The sequence below is a fragment of the Calidris pugnax genome, unplaced genomic scaffold (assembly GCF_001431845.1).
Source record: "Calidris pugnax isolate Ruff unplaced genomic scaffold, ASM143184v1 scaffold69, whole genome shotgun sequence".
Taxonomy (NCBI): Eukaryota; Metazoa; Chordata; class Aves; order Charadriiformes; family Scolopacidae; genus Calidris; species Calidris pugnax.
Genome location: NW_015090859.1, coordinates 2,970,028 through 2,988,245, shown reverse-complemented (window position 1 = coordinate 2,988,245; position 18,218 = coordinate 2,970,028). Strand labels below are relative to the sequence as shown.

At 42.2% G+C, this 18,218-nt stretch overlaps 1 protein-coding gene across 1 annotated transcript in view; it reads left to right on the top strand.

The window, feature by feature from the left end:
* The window catches only part of COL4A2 (collagen, type IV, alpha 2), a 153,936-nt gene that overhangs the window by 41,114 nt on the left and 94,604 nt on the right, over window positions 1–18,218 (top strand). Inside the window, exon 3 of the mRNA XM_014944116.1 lies at window positions 2,630–2,710. Within this exon, the coding sequence (XP_014799602.1) occupies window positions 2,630–2,710 (81 nt within the window). The remainder of the gene's footprint in view (window positions 1–2,629; window positions 2,711–18,218) is intronic.

The following is an 18,218-nucleotide window of genomic DNA, read 5'->3' as shown; positions in this document are numbered from 1 at the left end:
ATTAGCTGATGGTATTGTTACAGCATACAAATTAAAATGTTGGATGGTGGATAGTACACAAACAATAGACCTTGAACTTCTTCCAGTTGAAATAAGTATTAGCAGCCTCCTTTTTTTTTTTTCTTTTAAAGTGCACAAATATCTTACCATAGTTCTGATTCACACTCTATTTTCTCCTTAGCAACAGTTTACCAAATTTAGATTCACTCTGCTAATTAAGAAAGAAATAAACTTATTGTTCTACTTGTTGTTTTCTCAGTAGGCATAATTGAAAACTCACATGGTAAAATTACTATATCTGTCAGTCTGTTACTGTTAGGCTAGGATGTACTGTTATTTACAGCTCCAAACAAGCCAGTTCTCTAAAAGTTCAGAATTTATTCTTATTAATAGCAGCACTACTCTTAGCAAACTGCTCCTTAATAAAGACCCGCACCTGCAGAGGAATATGTTCACACAGGCCGTACATCTGCATGGCGTCCATAAAAATGAATAGGACTATTAGTAATTCCTGAAAAGGAATTGAGAGAAAAACTGTGTGAAGTGAAGGATCCTGAGAAAGTGATGCACATTACATTTACAAATAGGTTAATAAGAAAAAACCCACAGAAATACTGAGTTTGTCACCATCTAAATATTTTAAAAATGGACCAATCTGAGCAAGCTGTGTTTATAAAACAGTCTTGGCTTATTATTTCCTCTAAACAATAACCTAAACATAAAGCAGAGTTCATAATATGACGTAGAGCACTGTTACGTCCGTGAAACAATTTCCGGAATCAAACACTTAACCTTTAAATAGCTCAGGGCATGGTTTCAGTGCTGTGGACCTCTTTTATCAGTATGAAAAGTCTCTTTGTTTCATTAAATGTGAGAATTAAATATAAGTCTGCAACAAAAGTATTTTAATATATAAAAACAGGTAAGATACAGAATTGAACCCTCTCAGGACAAGCATAAGAACTTGGTTTGGGAACTTTGTATTACTGCTTGTCTTAAGATTGAGAGCCTGTTGTACAAATATGACCAAATGAGGACTTGGGCAACGTCTGGCACCTGTTCCATACCTTGTATTCATTTGGCTCCCAGGGAGGAATCCAAACCCTGGAGCTGCGTTTTCAGTTTCCCATTAGTGTGATGGCAGAGGTAGATACCTGAGAAATGTGACTCACTCCCAGGTGTTGAGCAGGGGATTGCTTAGAGCTACATGAAAAATGCTGAGCACGGCAGTGTCGGTCCCTCTCTGGATTTAAGCTCCTTGAGTCAGGGCTAGAGGTGGGAATGGCAGCATCGCTGCCTATTTAAGCAACAGCACAGCAGTTCAGAGAACCCATCTTCTTTTCTTTTGATGGCTTGTTGATAACCCTGTCACCTCCCTTCCAAGAGTTGACGTGCTCAAGCTATGAAGGAGGCAGGAAGGGTGAAGGAACCATTTGTCACTGCTACAGCGCAATGAAGAACTCAGGGTTCTTCCAGCCAGGAGGGGAGCAAGGAACATGGAGCCTGACTCTGTATCCTACAGCTGGGGTGCCTTGAGCTTTTATCTAAGGAGCAGTGCCTGTGAAAATTAGCAGCTGCCCTGAACGAGGGGCTATGGTTCCAAGATGTCCTTCCTATTGCCACTAGACTTCAGTCCTTCTCTCTTTTTCTTCTGGCGCTTTAAGTATTTGCTGTGGGGCAAACCAGCTTTGGAAATAGCGATGACAAATCCCTTCCTCCTTTCCCAGATTACTTACTAGGCTGCTGGGGCACTTTCAGGGGCTCCAAACCCTGGGCTTAGGCGGGCCGCAGGCTGGTCTTCACAGTGTTCCTAATTATTAAGTTACAGTCATAAAAGTCACACCACAGCATGCACAGCATCTCTGCTGTTCAGGTTTCTGAACAAGAGCGGCTGTGGCTGCAGCATTTCGTGCAGGCAGTGTGTGGTAGGTGTAATCTGAACTGGTCTGCCTGTCGAAGTCCATCCAAGGATCTGCATGGAGTGGCGCGTGTTTGGTCACCCATATTATTTGCAGCCCATGCCAAGGTGGTTCTGGACAGGCAGGAGAGAGGTAACTGCAGCCATCTATTTAATCTAGGTCTGACTTCTAGGTCACAGTGGTTGGCTGCTATCAAGTTTTGGGGGCCTCCAGAATAGGCAGCCATTGAAGAGGAGAGGGCAGGCTTATAATTTTGAACATGATACCTATGTCTTCCTTTATGTCCACCCATAAATATTTTAAAATATAGCAACAATTTAGAGCATGCATAGAAGGATGTGATGTATTGTGACCTAGGACTTAGTCAGTGTCCCTGAAGAATCCAAGCAGCTGCTCTTCTGTGATACAATATCTGTTGCATATGTCAAAAAGATGTGTGAGATACAGCTCAGCATGGAGCTGCAATGTTTTGAAAATGTGGAGGGAAATTAATAGAGTAACATTATATTTCTTGATGCTGATCTCCAAGAACTGGAAAGCCACTCATGGCTGCTTCTAAACACAGATTAAAGGTTTCAACTGGAAGTCTGATCCTGGTCTTCACTTGGGCAAGTTCCCAGCGAGTCTGCTAAGCAAAGCTTATTGTGCTGAGCCAGGTATTGTAGCTGATACCTTTTAACAGTTCGTTTTATGTGTGTTCTGGTTTGCAGGGTGGAAAGAAATACACAGGACCATGTGGAGGAAGAGACTGCAGTGGAGGATGTCAGTGTTTCCCTGAAAAAGGAAGCCGTGTAAGTAGCAATTTTTCCCTGTAAAATGTTCTTGATGGTACCAGTTCAATGCTGCTTGCTGTAAGGATTTGGATCTTGGGCTAAGTGTATTCAAACAATTATTCTTTTTCAGGAAAAAGTGATTGTTGTTTCATCTTACTTCCTCAAGAGCTTCTAGATTTGAATAAATACTTTGCTATGAAATATAGCAGGTTCTTCTTTCAAAAATCAGAGCCATCAGACAGCCATGATGAGCTGACCAGATCAGAATTTTAGGGACGCTGTGTACTAGAGCATCACTGGATTTTGTGGCAGTGCTAAGTGAATATGGACAAAATCACTCAGTAATGTTCTTGAAGTCTTTCCAACGAAATGGTATCTGATGAAAAGATACCTCATGCATGTGTTTTCAATTAAAGCAGAAGGGACCCAGGCCTGCAAAACCTTAAAACCCTGCTGGAAGGGAACCACTTGGGACTTCTGGCATTAGGGTGTTGCTGATAGTCTGTTCTTTGGTTTGGGGAGTAGTGCGGAATGAGGCAGAGGAAGGGAGATGGGGTGGAGGGGATTAGCCACCTACCACAAAGAGCTCCGAGAAAAAGGGCAGTTCCTATCCTGTATGGCTTGGAGCCCTGCCTGGCAGGCTCCTGTACAGCTTGGTCTTCTGCAGCTGAGACAGTGACTCAGCCTTTTCCATCCACCCATCTCTAAGAATAAGTCAGGCAAGAGATGCGGCAGGTCATATGCTCTTTCTGCTATCACAAACCTCATAAGATTTTTTAGTTCTCTGCCTTCCCTCCACGCAGCAGGCCATCAATTCCTGTTCCCATCACATTCCTCAAGCTTGACTCCACGTCTGAGTGAAGGAAGAGGTGGTAGGAAAGTCACAGTGTAGGTAGGAGGCCAGGAACACTCTTGTTTACAGCAGAAGTCCCGATGTCTCCATGGAAGTCAGATGATCCTGGGGTTACCATGCCATGAGGACTGTAACAGTTATACTACCATCCCCTGACCATGATCTGCTTGTGGTCTGCTTTCCATTACAATAACCTAATCGCAAACTGATGAAGCTGAGGACAAACAAGCCCTCCCCTGAGAGACAGCTTCTGGTGGGGCTCCCTCCAGCTGTTACTGCCTTACCCTCATCATCCAGCACATGAAGTTTGGCAAGTGCCTCTTGCCACTTCCCTCCAAGGGCACTGAAAGACAAAAACTGATGCCGTATGAAACAGCTTCAAGTATGACATCACTATGTCTTTTTTCAGTGTAATTTTTTGTTGTTGTTGTTCTGAAAGCAAAGCATGGATGTACTTGTTCTCCCCCAGAGTTTGTGAAAGTATGGATCTGTCAAAAAACTACCAACTTCTGTGACTGACATATTTTACATGTTCCTCATTGACTGAATAACCCTTAATTTCAAGTTGCCAAGTCTGCGAGAGAAAAGAGGTAGCTAAACAAAATGAATTGCATGGGTTAGAAAAGCTGAAAATGTTAAATTACCAAAGTAGAGAGTCTGTCAGGTGCCACTGATGAGATGCTCCCTGTGAGTTGCTCAGTATCTAGATTGGGAGATAAGAGCAGATTTTATGTACTCCCACTCTGATTTAGCTCAGGGGAGTAAGTAAGCAATAACCTTGGCCCTGCCTTTAAATATACTCTAAAAAAGAGAAAAGGAGGATGTTACAAAATGTGAATTATATTTTGTGACCGTGGTTAATTGTCCAAGATGTGAAGGAGTGCTGGGGAAAGTGATTCAAAGAATGTTATAACACTTTAAAAATTGTATTTTAACTCCCTGAAATGATGTACCTCACTCTGAGTCAGCATACACTGCGTGTATTTTGTGTCTGCTGGTCTCTTCAGATGTCACAACCCCTGTTAAACATCTGGTTTAAGGAACAAGAATGGCCTTTAGAGACTAGTCGAATTTGGCATAGCTTCTGGTCTCATGCTAATCCTCAATGGGAATATTTATTTTCACGAAACCTCTGTATAATCTGGCACGACACACATTTTCTGTTTGAGGTGACTCATTACATGCACAATAGACATATTGCATGTTTGCACTTGTAAGAATGCCTGAAGCAGTCTGTCAGACCCTGCTTCTGCAGTGACTCTCCGTGTCGGGGCAACAGAGCTGTCACTTGCAGGGGGCATCTGGAAGTGGGGTGGGAGCAGCGCTGCGAGGGTCTGCAGCCAGCTGTGAGCCCTACCCTGCCCTGGAAATTCACCTTCTCTTCATGACAGGTCTCTCAAACTCAGGCAAACAAAAGCACTTTCTTTGGGTTGCTGCTACTGAATGCATTTCAGAAGCTGTTGAATGAAGTGAATTCATTGAAGCAGAAATACAATTGAAAGCTGTGAAAGTAGAAAAGGTCTGAAAAAGTGCCTGCTTTTTATTTATATGCGCTTCCACTTCCACTTTTTGCCGTTGTATGAGTTACAGTCTTAAGGTACAGCATTAAATACAGATGCTTCCCTTCATTTGTTGTCTAAACGCCATGGCTTTTGTTTTTAAAAAAGTGGTTTTTTACAAAATACGCTCACTGATGTCTTCTGGGGGCTCTGAGCTAGAGGCAGGGAGGCACTGTCTAGATGTGTGAGGATTCAGCCAGGCTTTGGTGATTTGTGCCAGAGCTCCAGATGCAGGACAGCTGGAGTTGTCCCTGTTCTTCTATCTCCACTGCTTTTAGTTCGGGACTAGAAAGGTTAGGCACGAAGGCACAGGAAAGTTGAATCCTGTTTCAGACGGGCAGTTTCTAGGGACAGGAGGCCACCTAACACACGTTAGTGCATGCACCTAGCAGGCCTGCCGGAAAGAGGTATGTGTTTTTAGTTTTTTCCTCCGCTATTTTTTTGGCTGGGCTCAGCCCTGCAGCTTTCCCTGGGCTCAGACACAGCTTGACGAAATCCAGCGGGGACAGGAAAATGGAACAACAGGAGCTTTGTCTGCCCGCTGTGGCGGTGGGGGAGCTGCTGGAGCAAGGCAGAGGCCGCGGCTAACCTGCCCCCTACAAACAGACCTGCTCGAGGGAATGTGAGGACACCTGCAAAAGGCACTTTCTGCCTCATTCCCAGGAGGAAAACAGGTCAAATACAAATGTTCAGAGAATCATAGGACGTTGCTGATAACCACCTTTGCAGTTTGCAGCAAACACTGAGCTGTTGCTCAGAGAAGTTTCTCTAAAAGAATGTCTTTCTTGGGCCACACGCAATCCCCTTGAAGTTCCCACCTCCTGTCTTGCTTTTGAGTTCACACCTTCAGAGGAAAAAGACTAAAGGGAACTTCTTCCATAAGCTGGCTTTTTTCCAGTGCCTAATGACACTCTAGTCTTTGTTCTTTCTCACTGCAGCCTCATTATTTCACTTTAACAAGTGAAATAAGGGTGAAGCAAGGGTTGTCAGACATTGAAATGGGCTGCCCAGGGAGGTGGTTGAGGCACCATCCCTGGAGGTGTTCAAAAGACAGGTTGATGTAGTGCTGGGAGGTATGGTTTAGTGATGATGCTCCTTGTTTGTTGTGTGGGTGTCTATTTTTGTCAGTTAGGTTGACGGTTGGACAAGATGATCTTTAAGGTCCCTTCCAACCTAGAAGATTCTGTGATTCTGTGATTCTGTGAGCGACAGGACAAGAGGAAATGGCCTCAAGTTGCGCCAGGGGAGGTTCAGGCTGGATATTAGGAAAAATTTTTTCACTGAAAGGGTTGTCAGACATTGGAATGGGCTGCCCAGGGAGGTGGTTGAGGCACCATCCCTGGAGGTGTTCAAAAGACAGGTTGATGTAGTGCTGGGAGGTATGGTTTAGTGATGATGCTCCTTGTTTGTTGTGTGGGTGTCTATTTTTGTCAGTTAGGTTGACGGTTGGACAAGATGATCTTTAAGGTCCCTTCCAACCTAGAAGATTCTGTGATTCTGTGATTCTGTGATTAACCTAGGTGCATATTTACTGTTAGCTGGATACGAATATCCAGTCTATCTAACCATACCTTACAACTATGCGGGTGGTTGGAGCTGGGGCTGCAGGAGCCAAGCTTGGGGACAAGCCTCACCCTCACCTCCCCTTCTCACAGCTGGCAAAAAGCTCTGCAGAGTTCCAGAAGTGTCCAAATCCACACAAAAAGAAACCACGGTATAAGCCTCAGAGGAGGGCACACAGTGAAAAGAGAGAGGAGAGCCAACAGGTTCATCTTCTCCCTAATATGAGACAGACTCATCTTCTTATTTTCTCCTGAGACAACTTATCCTAAGGTGTTCTCTTAAGACAACATCCTCTCCCTGAGCTGCATGTGGAAAAAATACTGTAAGGAGTACCTAAGTAGCTGGGTAAGAGGGAAAGGAGAAAAGGGAATCACTGATACGGTATTGAAATTCTGGTTTGAATAAAACAGAAACCCTGGACTAAAGGAAAAACATGAAGCAAAAACCTTCTGGTTTCTTCCTTTTTCCTCTAGATTTTTATTGCAACTCCTAAAATTTTGAGATTTGGAGTTCTTTGCAAACTATATATTGGGCTGAGTACAATATATGCACCTTTAAAATTTGTTAAACATTAATGCACTTTATGTAGGAAACAATAACTCCTTTCAGTACAATGGCCAACTGCTTGACCTATTGAAGTTCATAATCAACCTCACTTCATAATTGACCTAGAAGGCTTTGTAGAAAGTGGAAGTGAGTAGAATTCTTTTTGATCTTTCTATAGAGTGAGAAAATGCACTTTATTGAAATCTCACTTTGTACTTTGTGTCTGAGTCAAGCAGCTAACAGTGCTCCGGCCATTTAGCCATTGTTTTTGCAAGGGGCTGGAATAATGGGAACTGTGAAATGAAAAGACAGCCGCGTGTCCTGCCATAAAGGCCGCTTTCGAGAAATGCTTAAACATTCCTTTTTAACCAAGGCTGGCATGAAAGTTCACTATAACTCCTTTACAGATATCTGTTATATTGCTTTTGCTAATGCAATGGCCAAGGGTAAGCTATTACCCATTCACCTATAATCACTTCCATTTGCTTTTGGGTGATATACAACCACGAAATCTAGTGTCTGATCCTTACTTACAAGCATTTTCCATACAAGTTTAAATCTTAACACATGGACTAGATCTAGCAATGTTTTTCTCCATAATTTAAAAAGCCACAACAAAACACACCACTTAAATAATCTAAAGACAATTCCATTCTTATATCCTAGGGAAATGTTTAAATCCAGTAAAAACATTTTATCAACTGTCAGTGTAATTCTTGAACGTCAGAATTAACTGGCTTCTAAGCTGGCATAATGGCAGTAGCTCCTTTGTAACTCTTGGTGAGTGTTAGTTGATATAGGTAATGAAATCTGATATTTTACTCTATTTTTACAAAATAAGAACATAAGAACTGTCTTCTCAAATTAGACCAGTAATTCATCTGGCCCATTAATTCATCTAGTCCCCAACAGTAGGAGATGCTATTTATGGGGAGCACAGAGGTCTGGCAGCTATCTGCAGTCCATTTCCCTTGTACCCAAGATCACCCTATTCGTATCATCCTTCAGTGTTTCTCCCTGAATTTGTCTAAGCCTTTTTGGAAGCTACTGTAGCTGTGTGTCTTCACAACATCCAGTGGCACCAAGGAGTTCATTACTCAAATGATATAAAATTACTGTCTGACCTGTTCTTAGCCAACTTCCCTCTGGTTTAATCAAGTACACCCTATTTCTAGTACTGTAAGATTTGGGAAGGAGCAGTTCTGCATTTACCTTATTCACTGCTTCCCTAATTTTGTAAACCTCAACCATATTCCCTCTCAGCTTTCTCCTGTCCAAAAAGAAGAGGTTCTCTTTTGAAGGCAACACTCCAACCCTTAGTCCCTTTGTTCTTCTCTCTCTTCCGTGAGAGACCCGAACTGTACACAGCACTTGGGATTATGGGTGCACCAAAGTCTTACTTAGCAGCAAATTGACACCCTTTGTTTTCTTCTCAATACCATTCTTTATTCCCCTCTACATTGAAACCTATTTTCTAGCCCCTTTCTGGATCTCCCAAGCTGGGAGATCACCAGATCTCCCCGTCCCCCATCACCAGCATGGCATTTAATAATCTGAGGGAGGTTAGTATCATCTATAGACTTGGATATTTCATGGTTCAGTCCCTTCCCTACCTCACTGCTGAAATCTTTACTAAAACCCATTCCAGAACCTGTGTCTGAGAGAACCCACTACCGTTGCATCTCCATTTTAAAATGTGACTATCAAGTACTATTCTTTTCTTCCTATCCTTTAACAGCCTTCAGGAAGAGAGCACTTCTCTTCCAATCCAAGAGAATTTATTTTTAAAAGCTTTGGTGAAATACTTTGTCAAAACCAGTTTGAAAATCTACAGATGTTATGGTCACTAGGGACTGCTTTACTGTACTTATCCTGCTGTTTGGTCTGTGTATTCTTTAAGGTAGACTTCTGCCTGGCCGGGCAGGAAAGTCAGACAAACTGGCCCACAGCTCCCAGGGTCTCTTCTTGGGTCTCTTTTCTGCATGGGAGCTTGGTTGACACCAACCCACTGGTGCAGTGGCAGTTTGTGATGATGAGTTATACACCTTGCCAGCAGTTCTGCAATTTCATACTTGAATTCTTTCAGAAGTCCCAGGTGAACGTCACCCAGTCCTGGTCACTTAGTGACACCTGCCTTATCTGTTTTATCTACTACTTCCTTTATATTTACCTGAAATTAATCTGGCTCAAAGAACAGCTTGAATTTGGGACCTTCTCAAAGACCTTCAGCATTAAAGGCCTATGCGAAGGAGTCACTTACCTTCTCTGCTATGGCCTTATTGTCACCAAGTGCCCCTTATAAACCTTTGGCATGATGTGGTACTGCTATTTCCCTTGATGGCTTCTTGCTTTTCTTTAAACACATTTTTACTATCTGCTTGATGTTATTCTGCAAAATATTCACATTCTTTTTTAGCCATCCTTGTTGCCATTTACTCTTGATCTCATTTTTATGGTCCCTCCTGTTCATTTCAGCAATTTTTTAGATGCTAACCTTTTTCCCTACAATAGCCTCCTTAGCTTTTTTTATGAGCTATGCAGGGGTTTTATTGAGCTGTTTTACTTTCTTTTTGATATGTGACACATAGTTTACTGGGACTTTTAATACAGTGTTTTTGAAAAGCCTCCAGGTTGCTTTAGGCTTCTTGCCTTTTTGACTGCTTTTTAAGATTTTTACTATTTTTGTGATTTTTATGTACTTCCCCTTCTTGAAATTGGATATCTGTGTGATGTATTTGTTTGGCTTGCTCCATGCCACTGCAGCATTAAGTTCAGTTATATTGTGAAACTCTTACAGCCCAGTTCTCCCACTAGTACCTCTTGAAGCAGGTCTGGTGCAGCACTCGAGACTAAACCCAGAGCAGCATCCTTTCTTATGGGCCCCAGGGCTCACCGCGCTAAGAAGTGGTCAGTTCCTGTGTCAAAAAATTTTATCTCTTTATCTGGATGAGGCGTTGTGCCTGACAGCGTGTTGGTAGTTGGAATTTGCCAATATTGCTACCTGACCTAGTTTTGCAGCTTCTCTAATTTCACTGAGTATTTCATGATCAGTGTCTTTAACAGGGGAGTCTTAAGTACAAACCAAGTCCTACCTTTCTGTTATTTCCACCTGCAAGGATTCCCTAATGCTCTCCTCTGCCCTCAGTATTTTTTCCTGTTACACTTTGGTTTAGTCTTCACATGCTGTGTCACTGCCCTGGCTGGATCTCATTTTCTGTCACTCCTGTAAAGTAGACAGCCTGGCAACTCTGTGTGCCACTGATTATCCTCCTTTCACCAGCATGAGATGCCTGTTATATCAGGATTGTCGTCTGTTGCCAGGCAGTATAATTTCATAATCCTATTTTTTAGATCTCTAGCATCGCTGTAGAACCACCTACAAATTTTGCCCATTTTCTGTTTCAAGCACCAGTCAAGTGGCATTGTAAATTATGTTATTTACCTTCCCTATTTATTTCACTTATGCTATTAATTTCATCCCTTTTCAGGAATGTATTGCACATTAGCCATGTCTCCCTCACAAGTTCATTCAGTCTGAACTATGTGCTCCAGTCTACCATGGCTCTCAGTCTTCCCCCTGTTTCTAGTTTAACTATTTCTCTGTGAACGTTTTAATTTTGAGTGATAGCACCCTCATTCCATTCTGACTGAAGTCCAACCCATTCCTCCTGTGCAGGTTTCTCTTGTTCCAAGGAGTTTACAAGGACTCCAGTCTCCCACACAGCAGCCTTGAGTAAGCCTCCTAGGACATCCCTACTCTACTTTCCCTCATCAATGGTATAACATAGATTGTGAGCACTGGGTTCCTCCCTTCAAACAGACTAAATACCTACCTGGACATCTTGTGGGCTCTGCTACCTTTGCACTCAGCAGGCCTTTCAGTCCTCTCAGCTGCCTCAAATCCAGCTATCTCTGTGTCATGTAATCAAACCTTCCACTACCATCACCTGCTTTGTCCACTCCTGGAAGATTCACTCTGCTCCAGGAGGATCCTCACACCAAGCAGACACTATAATCAACTGGAGGTTAGAGTTTATCAGATATTTGATCCCTCATTCCACGCTGATTACCCACCTTCCCTCAGACTGACATCCTCTAAATAACTGTTTACTCAACATCAGTTACTTTTTTTGATGATGGCCATGTGAGAGAGGCCACAGCAGAGATGGGACCGCATCCTGGCCGGCCTTGCCTCTAGACCTGTTTCTCTCCAGCTCAGCCACTCTTGCCTCTAGAGAACAAATCCAGGACTTCTGCTAGGACCAGGGGCTGCACATACAAAACCTGCCTCCTGGATCAGTGAGAACGTACCTTGCACTCTCTGCCACAGACTGAGTGGTCTCTGCTCTGTTGCTCAGCTTCTGCCTGCATCCTGAGCTTACACTTTGTTAGCTCTTGAAATTTTATATTAGTATTACTAGATTGCTTTTCTCTTTCCCTGCTCTCCCCACGTTAAGCTAAGTAGCAACAAGGAAGATCTGGCCTCACTGAGATGTACTTAAGAGTCATGAGGAGAAGGCAAGCTGACCTAAGCCTCTGTATACAGGCTGATCCAAGCTCCTTTGATGTGCAGCCTCTTCCGTTGTAAGGGTCAAGGAACCACCTTGCCAGTCACCCTTCAGACATTCCCAAGAAGCCACTCAGCAAACACCCAAACATGAACCCACCACCAGAAGAATCCCCACTGATCATGCAAGCCAAAAATTCACAGAGCTTACATGCCTTGCAGTTGGCCTGTCCTCACTTGTCTTTCTTTTTTTTCTTCTCACATTCCCGAGATAGAAATGGTTGAAAAATGTCCTATTTGCTCTCCAGTGCTTGACATATACACAGCTTTGGGAATGAACTTGATCATGTCTCTTCTGAAGTAGTGTCAGATTCTGCACTAGAATGGATATGAAGTACCAAAAAAAAGGTGCTTCCAAATTTCATATTACTTCATAGCCCAATGTTAAGTCTCTGGAAACTTCCAAGAAGGGAACCTGCCCTCAGAGGGGATGTGTTTGGGGGAGGTTTTTATAATGGTGGCAAATTTAAAAGCAAAATACCTATAGTACTAATAAGTATTACGCATGGACAGAAAGGCACTTCTGTGCCTTTGTTATTTCGATGCTGTAATCAAGTCTGGTATGGTACATTGAGATTTAATTTTCTTTTTTTCTCTAGTCAAGGTAATAGTGGAGAGCAGCTTACTGGTGACTGCAAAAGCTAGGAGGAGAGTTACCGTTAAAAAGTGTTTAACAGTGTGAATCTAAATTCTGCTTTCAGATACAAGAGAACAGTTCCCTTTTACGCATGCGTTTGAGGGTACAGTTTCAAATGCATGCTTTTGTTCATGTTTATAATTTCACAGCACTGCCTTACAAGGTCTACCCAACATACATCAGTCCCTAAGGTCTTGACATTGTTCCACAGGCATCCAGATCTTGGGCTTAAGGCTTGATTGCATGAACCGTTAGCAGTAAATTGGCCCATCATCTTTCGAGGTAGCTACCGAAGGAAGGCAGGCTACAGGTTTGCTTGATATAACTTGAACTTGAGTCAGTCTGAAACTTAATGCCTAGTTTATGACCTGTTTTATTTAGTGAAAATTGCTTAACCTGGGCTACGTTGTATATCAATCAATTGTGTAGCTGGATACTCATGTTGGTTGCTAATTGCTGTTCTTCAGTACATTTGTCCTGACATTTTTTTGAGTGAAATATGCATGTTTCCTTTTTTTTTTCGCCTGTGTTTATACATGTTTAATCAACATCAGAGATCTTTTTGAACTCGTGGACAGACGCTAGATAACTTTCCCATGAGCAAGCAGCAGTGAATCCTTCCATATATGCATTCTACACATAATCTGAGATTTGGGCAGTTAGTGAAAGGTTTTCCTCAGAATCGCTTTCAAGTGAAAAATGCAAAATATGTAAGAAAAAGCAGGGTGTTTCATTCCAATACATGCAGGAACGCAATTAAATTTTATCCCCAAAATCACATTTTCATTTGTAAATGTTCAGAATATTTTAAAGAATATTTAAATATATGCTCACTGACCAAAAATCTTTTCCTTCCTTTTTATTCTTTTGTTGTTTTGCAGAGCATTTCTGCTTCACCCCAATATGAAACATTGCTTGATTCCATAAGTAACCTTTAAAAATTGTACTTATTTGTAATCTAAAGGACTACAGTATTGTTAAGTCCATCCCACACTAGTTGCACTCCTTGTCTTTTCCTCCAGCCCTGAAAGGAAAATTCCTCCAAAACCTTTTCAAATCAACTGTACAGGAGAAAAGGAATGATACTTGAGTGAAAGATAGTCAAAAGGGCATGTCCACTTTTTTACTTCAGTTTCCAACTTCATCTTTTAAAACTTCGCCTGATGGATATACATTATCTCCAGCAAAATGAGTACAGGTATGCAGCATTCATACAGATACTGTACTTGCTCTCTAAAGCCCATTGACCTAGGTTAGATCTGTGCAGATACTTCTCTTAACGAACCTGTATCAAAAACCTTTGTAATCTCAGCTGGTGTGATGAGAGAACAATTCAACAGTGTTGGACAAAACTCAAGAATTTGTATAATCAATCAAAATGGATACCAAGGTTGTAGTTTAAACAAAACTATGACTGAAGTAAATGTGCTGGATTAACTCTGTAATGCAGATTCAGCTTTTGTGTTTGAAATGACACCATTTGATGCCTTTTGCATTACCTTCGTTGATTTATGGACTTGTTACAGTCAAATAAGAAAAAAAAAATCTTACAGCAGTTTGCTAATAAATTGAGAAGGTGTTTCACTGGAACTTTATGAATTTATTTTGAGGGCAGTATTTTTCAGAGTGTATCTGGCCATCTGTATATCACAAATTTCAATGAGTGATGGAGAAAAAAAGTAAGGAATCAAGAATCATTTTATTGCAGAAGATAAAACAAAACTTAAAATTTAATTGTAGAAGATCTAACTGTCATGAAGAAAGCATAGAAAGGAAATTTGTTGGAGATGAGTAGTGCAAAGTTAACTTTGGTCACAGTAGCTGATGCAAGGATACTGAATTACATCCATTTAGATGTAATTTCATAACCATTTAAAAATATTAGCATACCTTTTTACTTAAAATTAAACAGCAATTATTTTTTTTCCCTTCCTGTCTTCCTATGAAATAGTGGAAGTACGTTTTACCTTCTTTAGAAAATAAGTACCTGCAATTAAGCAATTTCATGACTGTCTACTCATCTGCAATCCTTCTACTCATTCTGTTCAGTAGTGTCTGCACAGCACAGGACATTCTCAAGTATCACTGATATTTTTGTTTGGTTTTCACATACGAATTACACTTCATTACGGAAATGAAATGCACTGTCAGAATTGTTTTAGGACAAATGTCAGGCTTTGACTTCCGACAGTCAGACAGTGCAACTACTGCACAAAAATATTCTTGGTGCTTTTGGCCCAAGTTTTGCAATTTCTGCTTATTTTGAGCAGGAGTTTAAGAACGTGCATTTCTCTGTAACTGGGTAGCTCACACAGGCGTCCAAGGGGGATAATCCAGGTCATCTTTTAGCGCTTAAATTACACTCTCGAGAGTGTAAATGGTTTCTCATGACATGTGCCCAAGGCTTTGCAAATTTCTCAAATGGTGCTTGTTTCTATTTTCTGTATTTTTGTCACATGGGAGCAAGTAACATTGACCCATTTTCCTTTTGTCTGCTTTGGTAAGTACCAAAGTATTAGTGGAATCCTTTGAGTCTGACCTGGAGAGACCAGGAATGTGGGAATGGGCAGGCTGTCATCACAAACAGTATCTGCTGAGGCAGACTGAGCCTGTTCTCAGCATTTTCTTATTGACACTGAAGAGAATAAATGTTCCTTATTTAACTAGGTTTGTACATAAGGTTTCCAAATACCTTTCAGTGTCTTTGCTTAATGAATGGGGCTGTTGAAGTATATGTAAGTGCTTCCATTACATTGATCTGGAAAAGGATGACAAGCATTAAATTATCTTACAATTAGATACTCACTTTGAGAGCATGCAGAAAGAAGGTCTTAAAGGATAGAACTCCGTGTTTTATGCATGGAGAACGGTTGTAGACAATGAATAAGATGCAAGCCCAAACAAATAAAACATCCATGCAGCATTTTTTTCTCCCACAGGCTAAAATTATTTTTCTATGAAAAGATTATATTAGTCTGTCGGATTCCTTTCTGTCTAGTACTATCATAGGCGCCCAGTGAAGAAAAGCTCTTTGCATTTTTGTGTGGGTTATTTTTTTTCAGTATGGGTCATGGTTGTTCAATGAAATTCTGTGTCTAACTATTGCTTATTTTAGTAGTTAGCAAAACTAATTTTTGCAAATATAGTGTCACTGGTTAAAGAGGTATTATCAAGCCCTATAACTTGTTTAAAAGCAGGTTTATTTCGCCCCAAGGTTGTTGGCAGAGCATAGTATTGGTGTAAGAGCAAAAAAGAAAGTTCTTGCGTTTGCTATCCTCCCCAATACACACAGTGCTTCACTCTATTCAGGGTACAGTAGCCGATATAGTCTTTCTGTAGTCTAATAAGGACTTGGATATGACTGTATTATTCTCTTCTGATCCAAATGCTCCTTTTTTGCTCCTATAAACCACCCCTTGCTTTTGGCTGTTTCTCAGCTTCTAGATCTCTACTTCTTCTCTATTATTTTTATGACCTTTCTGTTATCTGCTCCCAAGCATGCAACATCTTTTCCTTTGCCATTTCACCACCCTTTTTGTGTTAAAGCCTTCCCATACGAGACTTCCCTTCTTGGTAGCCTGGGAGAAGAATGAGAGAAGCCAGTTGTGGGAGGTGAACTCTTTCCCCTGCAATGCCTACAGGAGAGACGGGGAGGGACTCTTTATCAGGGAATGTAGCAACAGGATGAGGGGTAACGGTTTTAAACTGAAAGAGGGAAGGTTTAGATTAGATATCAGGAAGAAATTCTTTACTGGGAGGGGGGTGAGACACTGGAACAGGCTGCCCAGGGAAGTTGTGGGTGGCCCTAGAGGTGTTCAAGGCCAGGTGGATGGGGCTTTGAGCAACCTGCTCTAGTGGGAGGTGTCCCTGCCCGTGGCAGGGGGGTTGGAACTCCGTGATCTTTAAGGTCCCTTCCAACCCAAACCATTTTACGATTCTATGAATGTGAGATGCTGTGGTTGTCACATCTGGGTGTGCTTGGCTGTGTTAGGATGTAAGTTCCTTGGGGCAGGAACTGTTTGTGTGGGGTTGTTCAAATGGTTCCAAGAGCATTGCTAGCAATTCCACATTAATGGCAGAGGCAGCAGCACACAGAGGGGCACAGTGACAGCTTCCTTCCAGTGTACAGGGACTACGGCAGCACAGGGTCCAAAGACACCACACCACGCTGTGGGTGTTGGACCCATATACGTTCATTATTCCGATATTTAATGAGGGCATACACTGGCATGCAGGTTTATGGAGAGAACATATTTTCCACAGGAAACTCTTCAGTTCAAATATGACTGTGCTGCTACTGCAGAGTATCCCTTACCACTGTAAGACTAACTCCGTTTCCATTACAGAGCACGTTTCTCCATGTGCTTGGCACAGATGTGCAGTGTAACACCATCTTGTGTCCTTTTCCACAGCTTCTATTTTACTTTATTTCTACTGGTTAGGGACTTTGCCAGTGTCAGAGATTGTAGGGATCATTCCCCAACCACCAGTGTGCCCAGCAGGTGGGATAGGATAAATTGCATGATCCCATCCTCATCCTTCTTCAACCTGTGCACACAGAGAGGAGCTGCAGGACTAGCTCATACCTGGTGCTGCCAGCAAGGTCTTGACTGCACTGTACGGCCCCAGGCACTTAAAACTGTTCAGGATTGCCTGAGCCACAGCTCCCCGTGCAGGTCCTCTCTCTCCTTCTCAGCTGGCTTCTTTCTTTCAAACAGTTGCAAAGTTGGTTTTGCTAAATGACATAAGGTTATAATAAATCAAGTGAGAAGATTTGTGCTGTGCTTCCTACTGTATGGGAGAGGTCCATATGGTTTAATTACTTCCTCTGTACGTCAGATATATGTGTATAAAATCTCTGAAGTCCCGTGTAACTGCCAAGATCCTATGGTGTGGTTTGAAACATCCATGCAGTGAACTCTCAAATGCTGCAGATGTGCTATGAAATATAAATGTAAAATGGAAGAAGTCAGCTTATCCAATTAAAGTAACAGCATTAAAATTAGAGAAGTTGATGGAGAGATCCAGAGCTCAGCAGAACAGAGAAGGGGGGAAAGACCAGAAAGCTTTCTCGAGGGGGAACAGTGTTTTATCATCAAAGGAGGTGGAAGAAAACTATTACACTCCCCAGAATAACAGCAGAGCAGCCTGAGGAGAGGAAGCGTGTCTAGGAAAACCACTTGGTGAATTGTAAAGCCATCTGAAAAATGTCACCATAAAATATAGCTGCTGCTAACAGCAGACCTTTGGCCATCATAGAAAATTCTGCTTTAAAAATGAGCTGCTTCTGTGCCTGCAGGCAAAAATGCAGGGCAGGGTAAGTAGACCGTGTAGACCTGTAGACCCAGGATCATAGAATCATAGAATCATAGAATGTTTTGGGTTGGAAGGGACCTTAAAGATCATCTAGTTCCAAACCCCCTGCCATGGGTAGGGACACCTCCCACTAGAGCAAGTTGCTCAAATAGCCATCCAGCCTGGCCTTGAACACCTCCAGTGATGGGGCATCCACGACCTCCCTGGGCAACCTGTTCCAGTGCCTCACCACCCTCACTGTAAAGAATTTCTTCCTAGTATCTAACCTAAATCTCCCCTCCACCAGCTTAAAACCATTGCCCCTTGTCCTGTCGCTACTCTTCTTTGTAAAGAGTCCCTCTCCGGCTCTTCTGTAGGCTCCTTTCAGGTACTGAAAGGCCATTATAAGGTCTCCCCGGAGCCTTCTCTTCTCCAGGCTGAACAACCCCAGCTCTCTCAGCCTGTCTTCATAGGAGAGGTGCTCCATCCCTCTGATCATCCTCGTG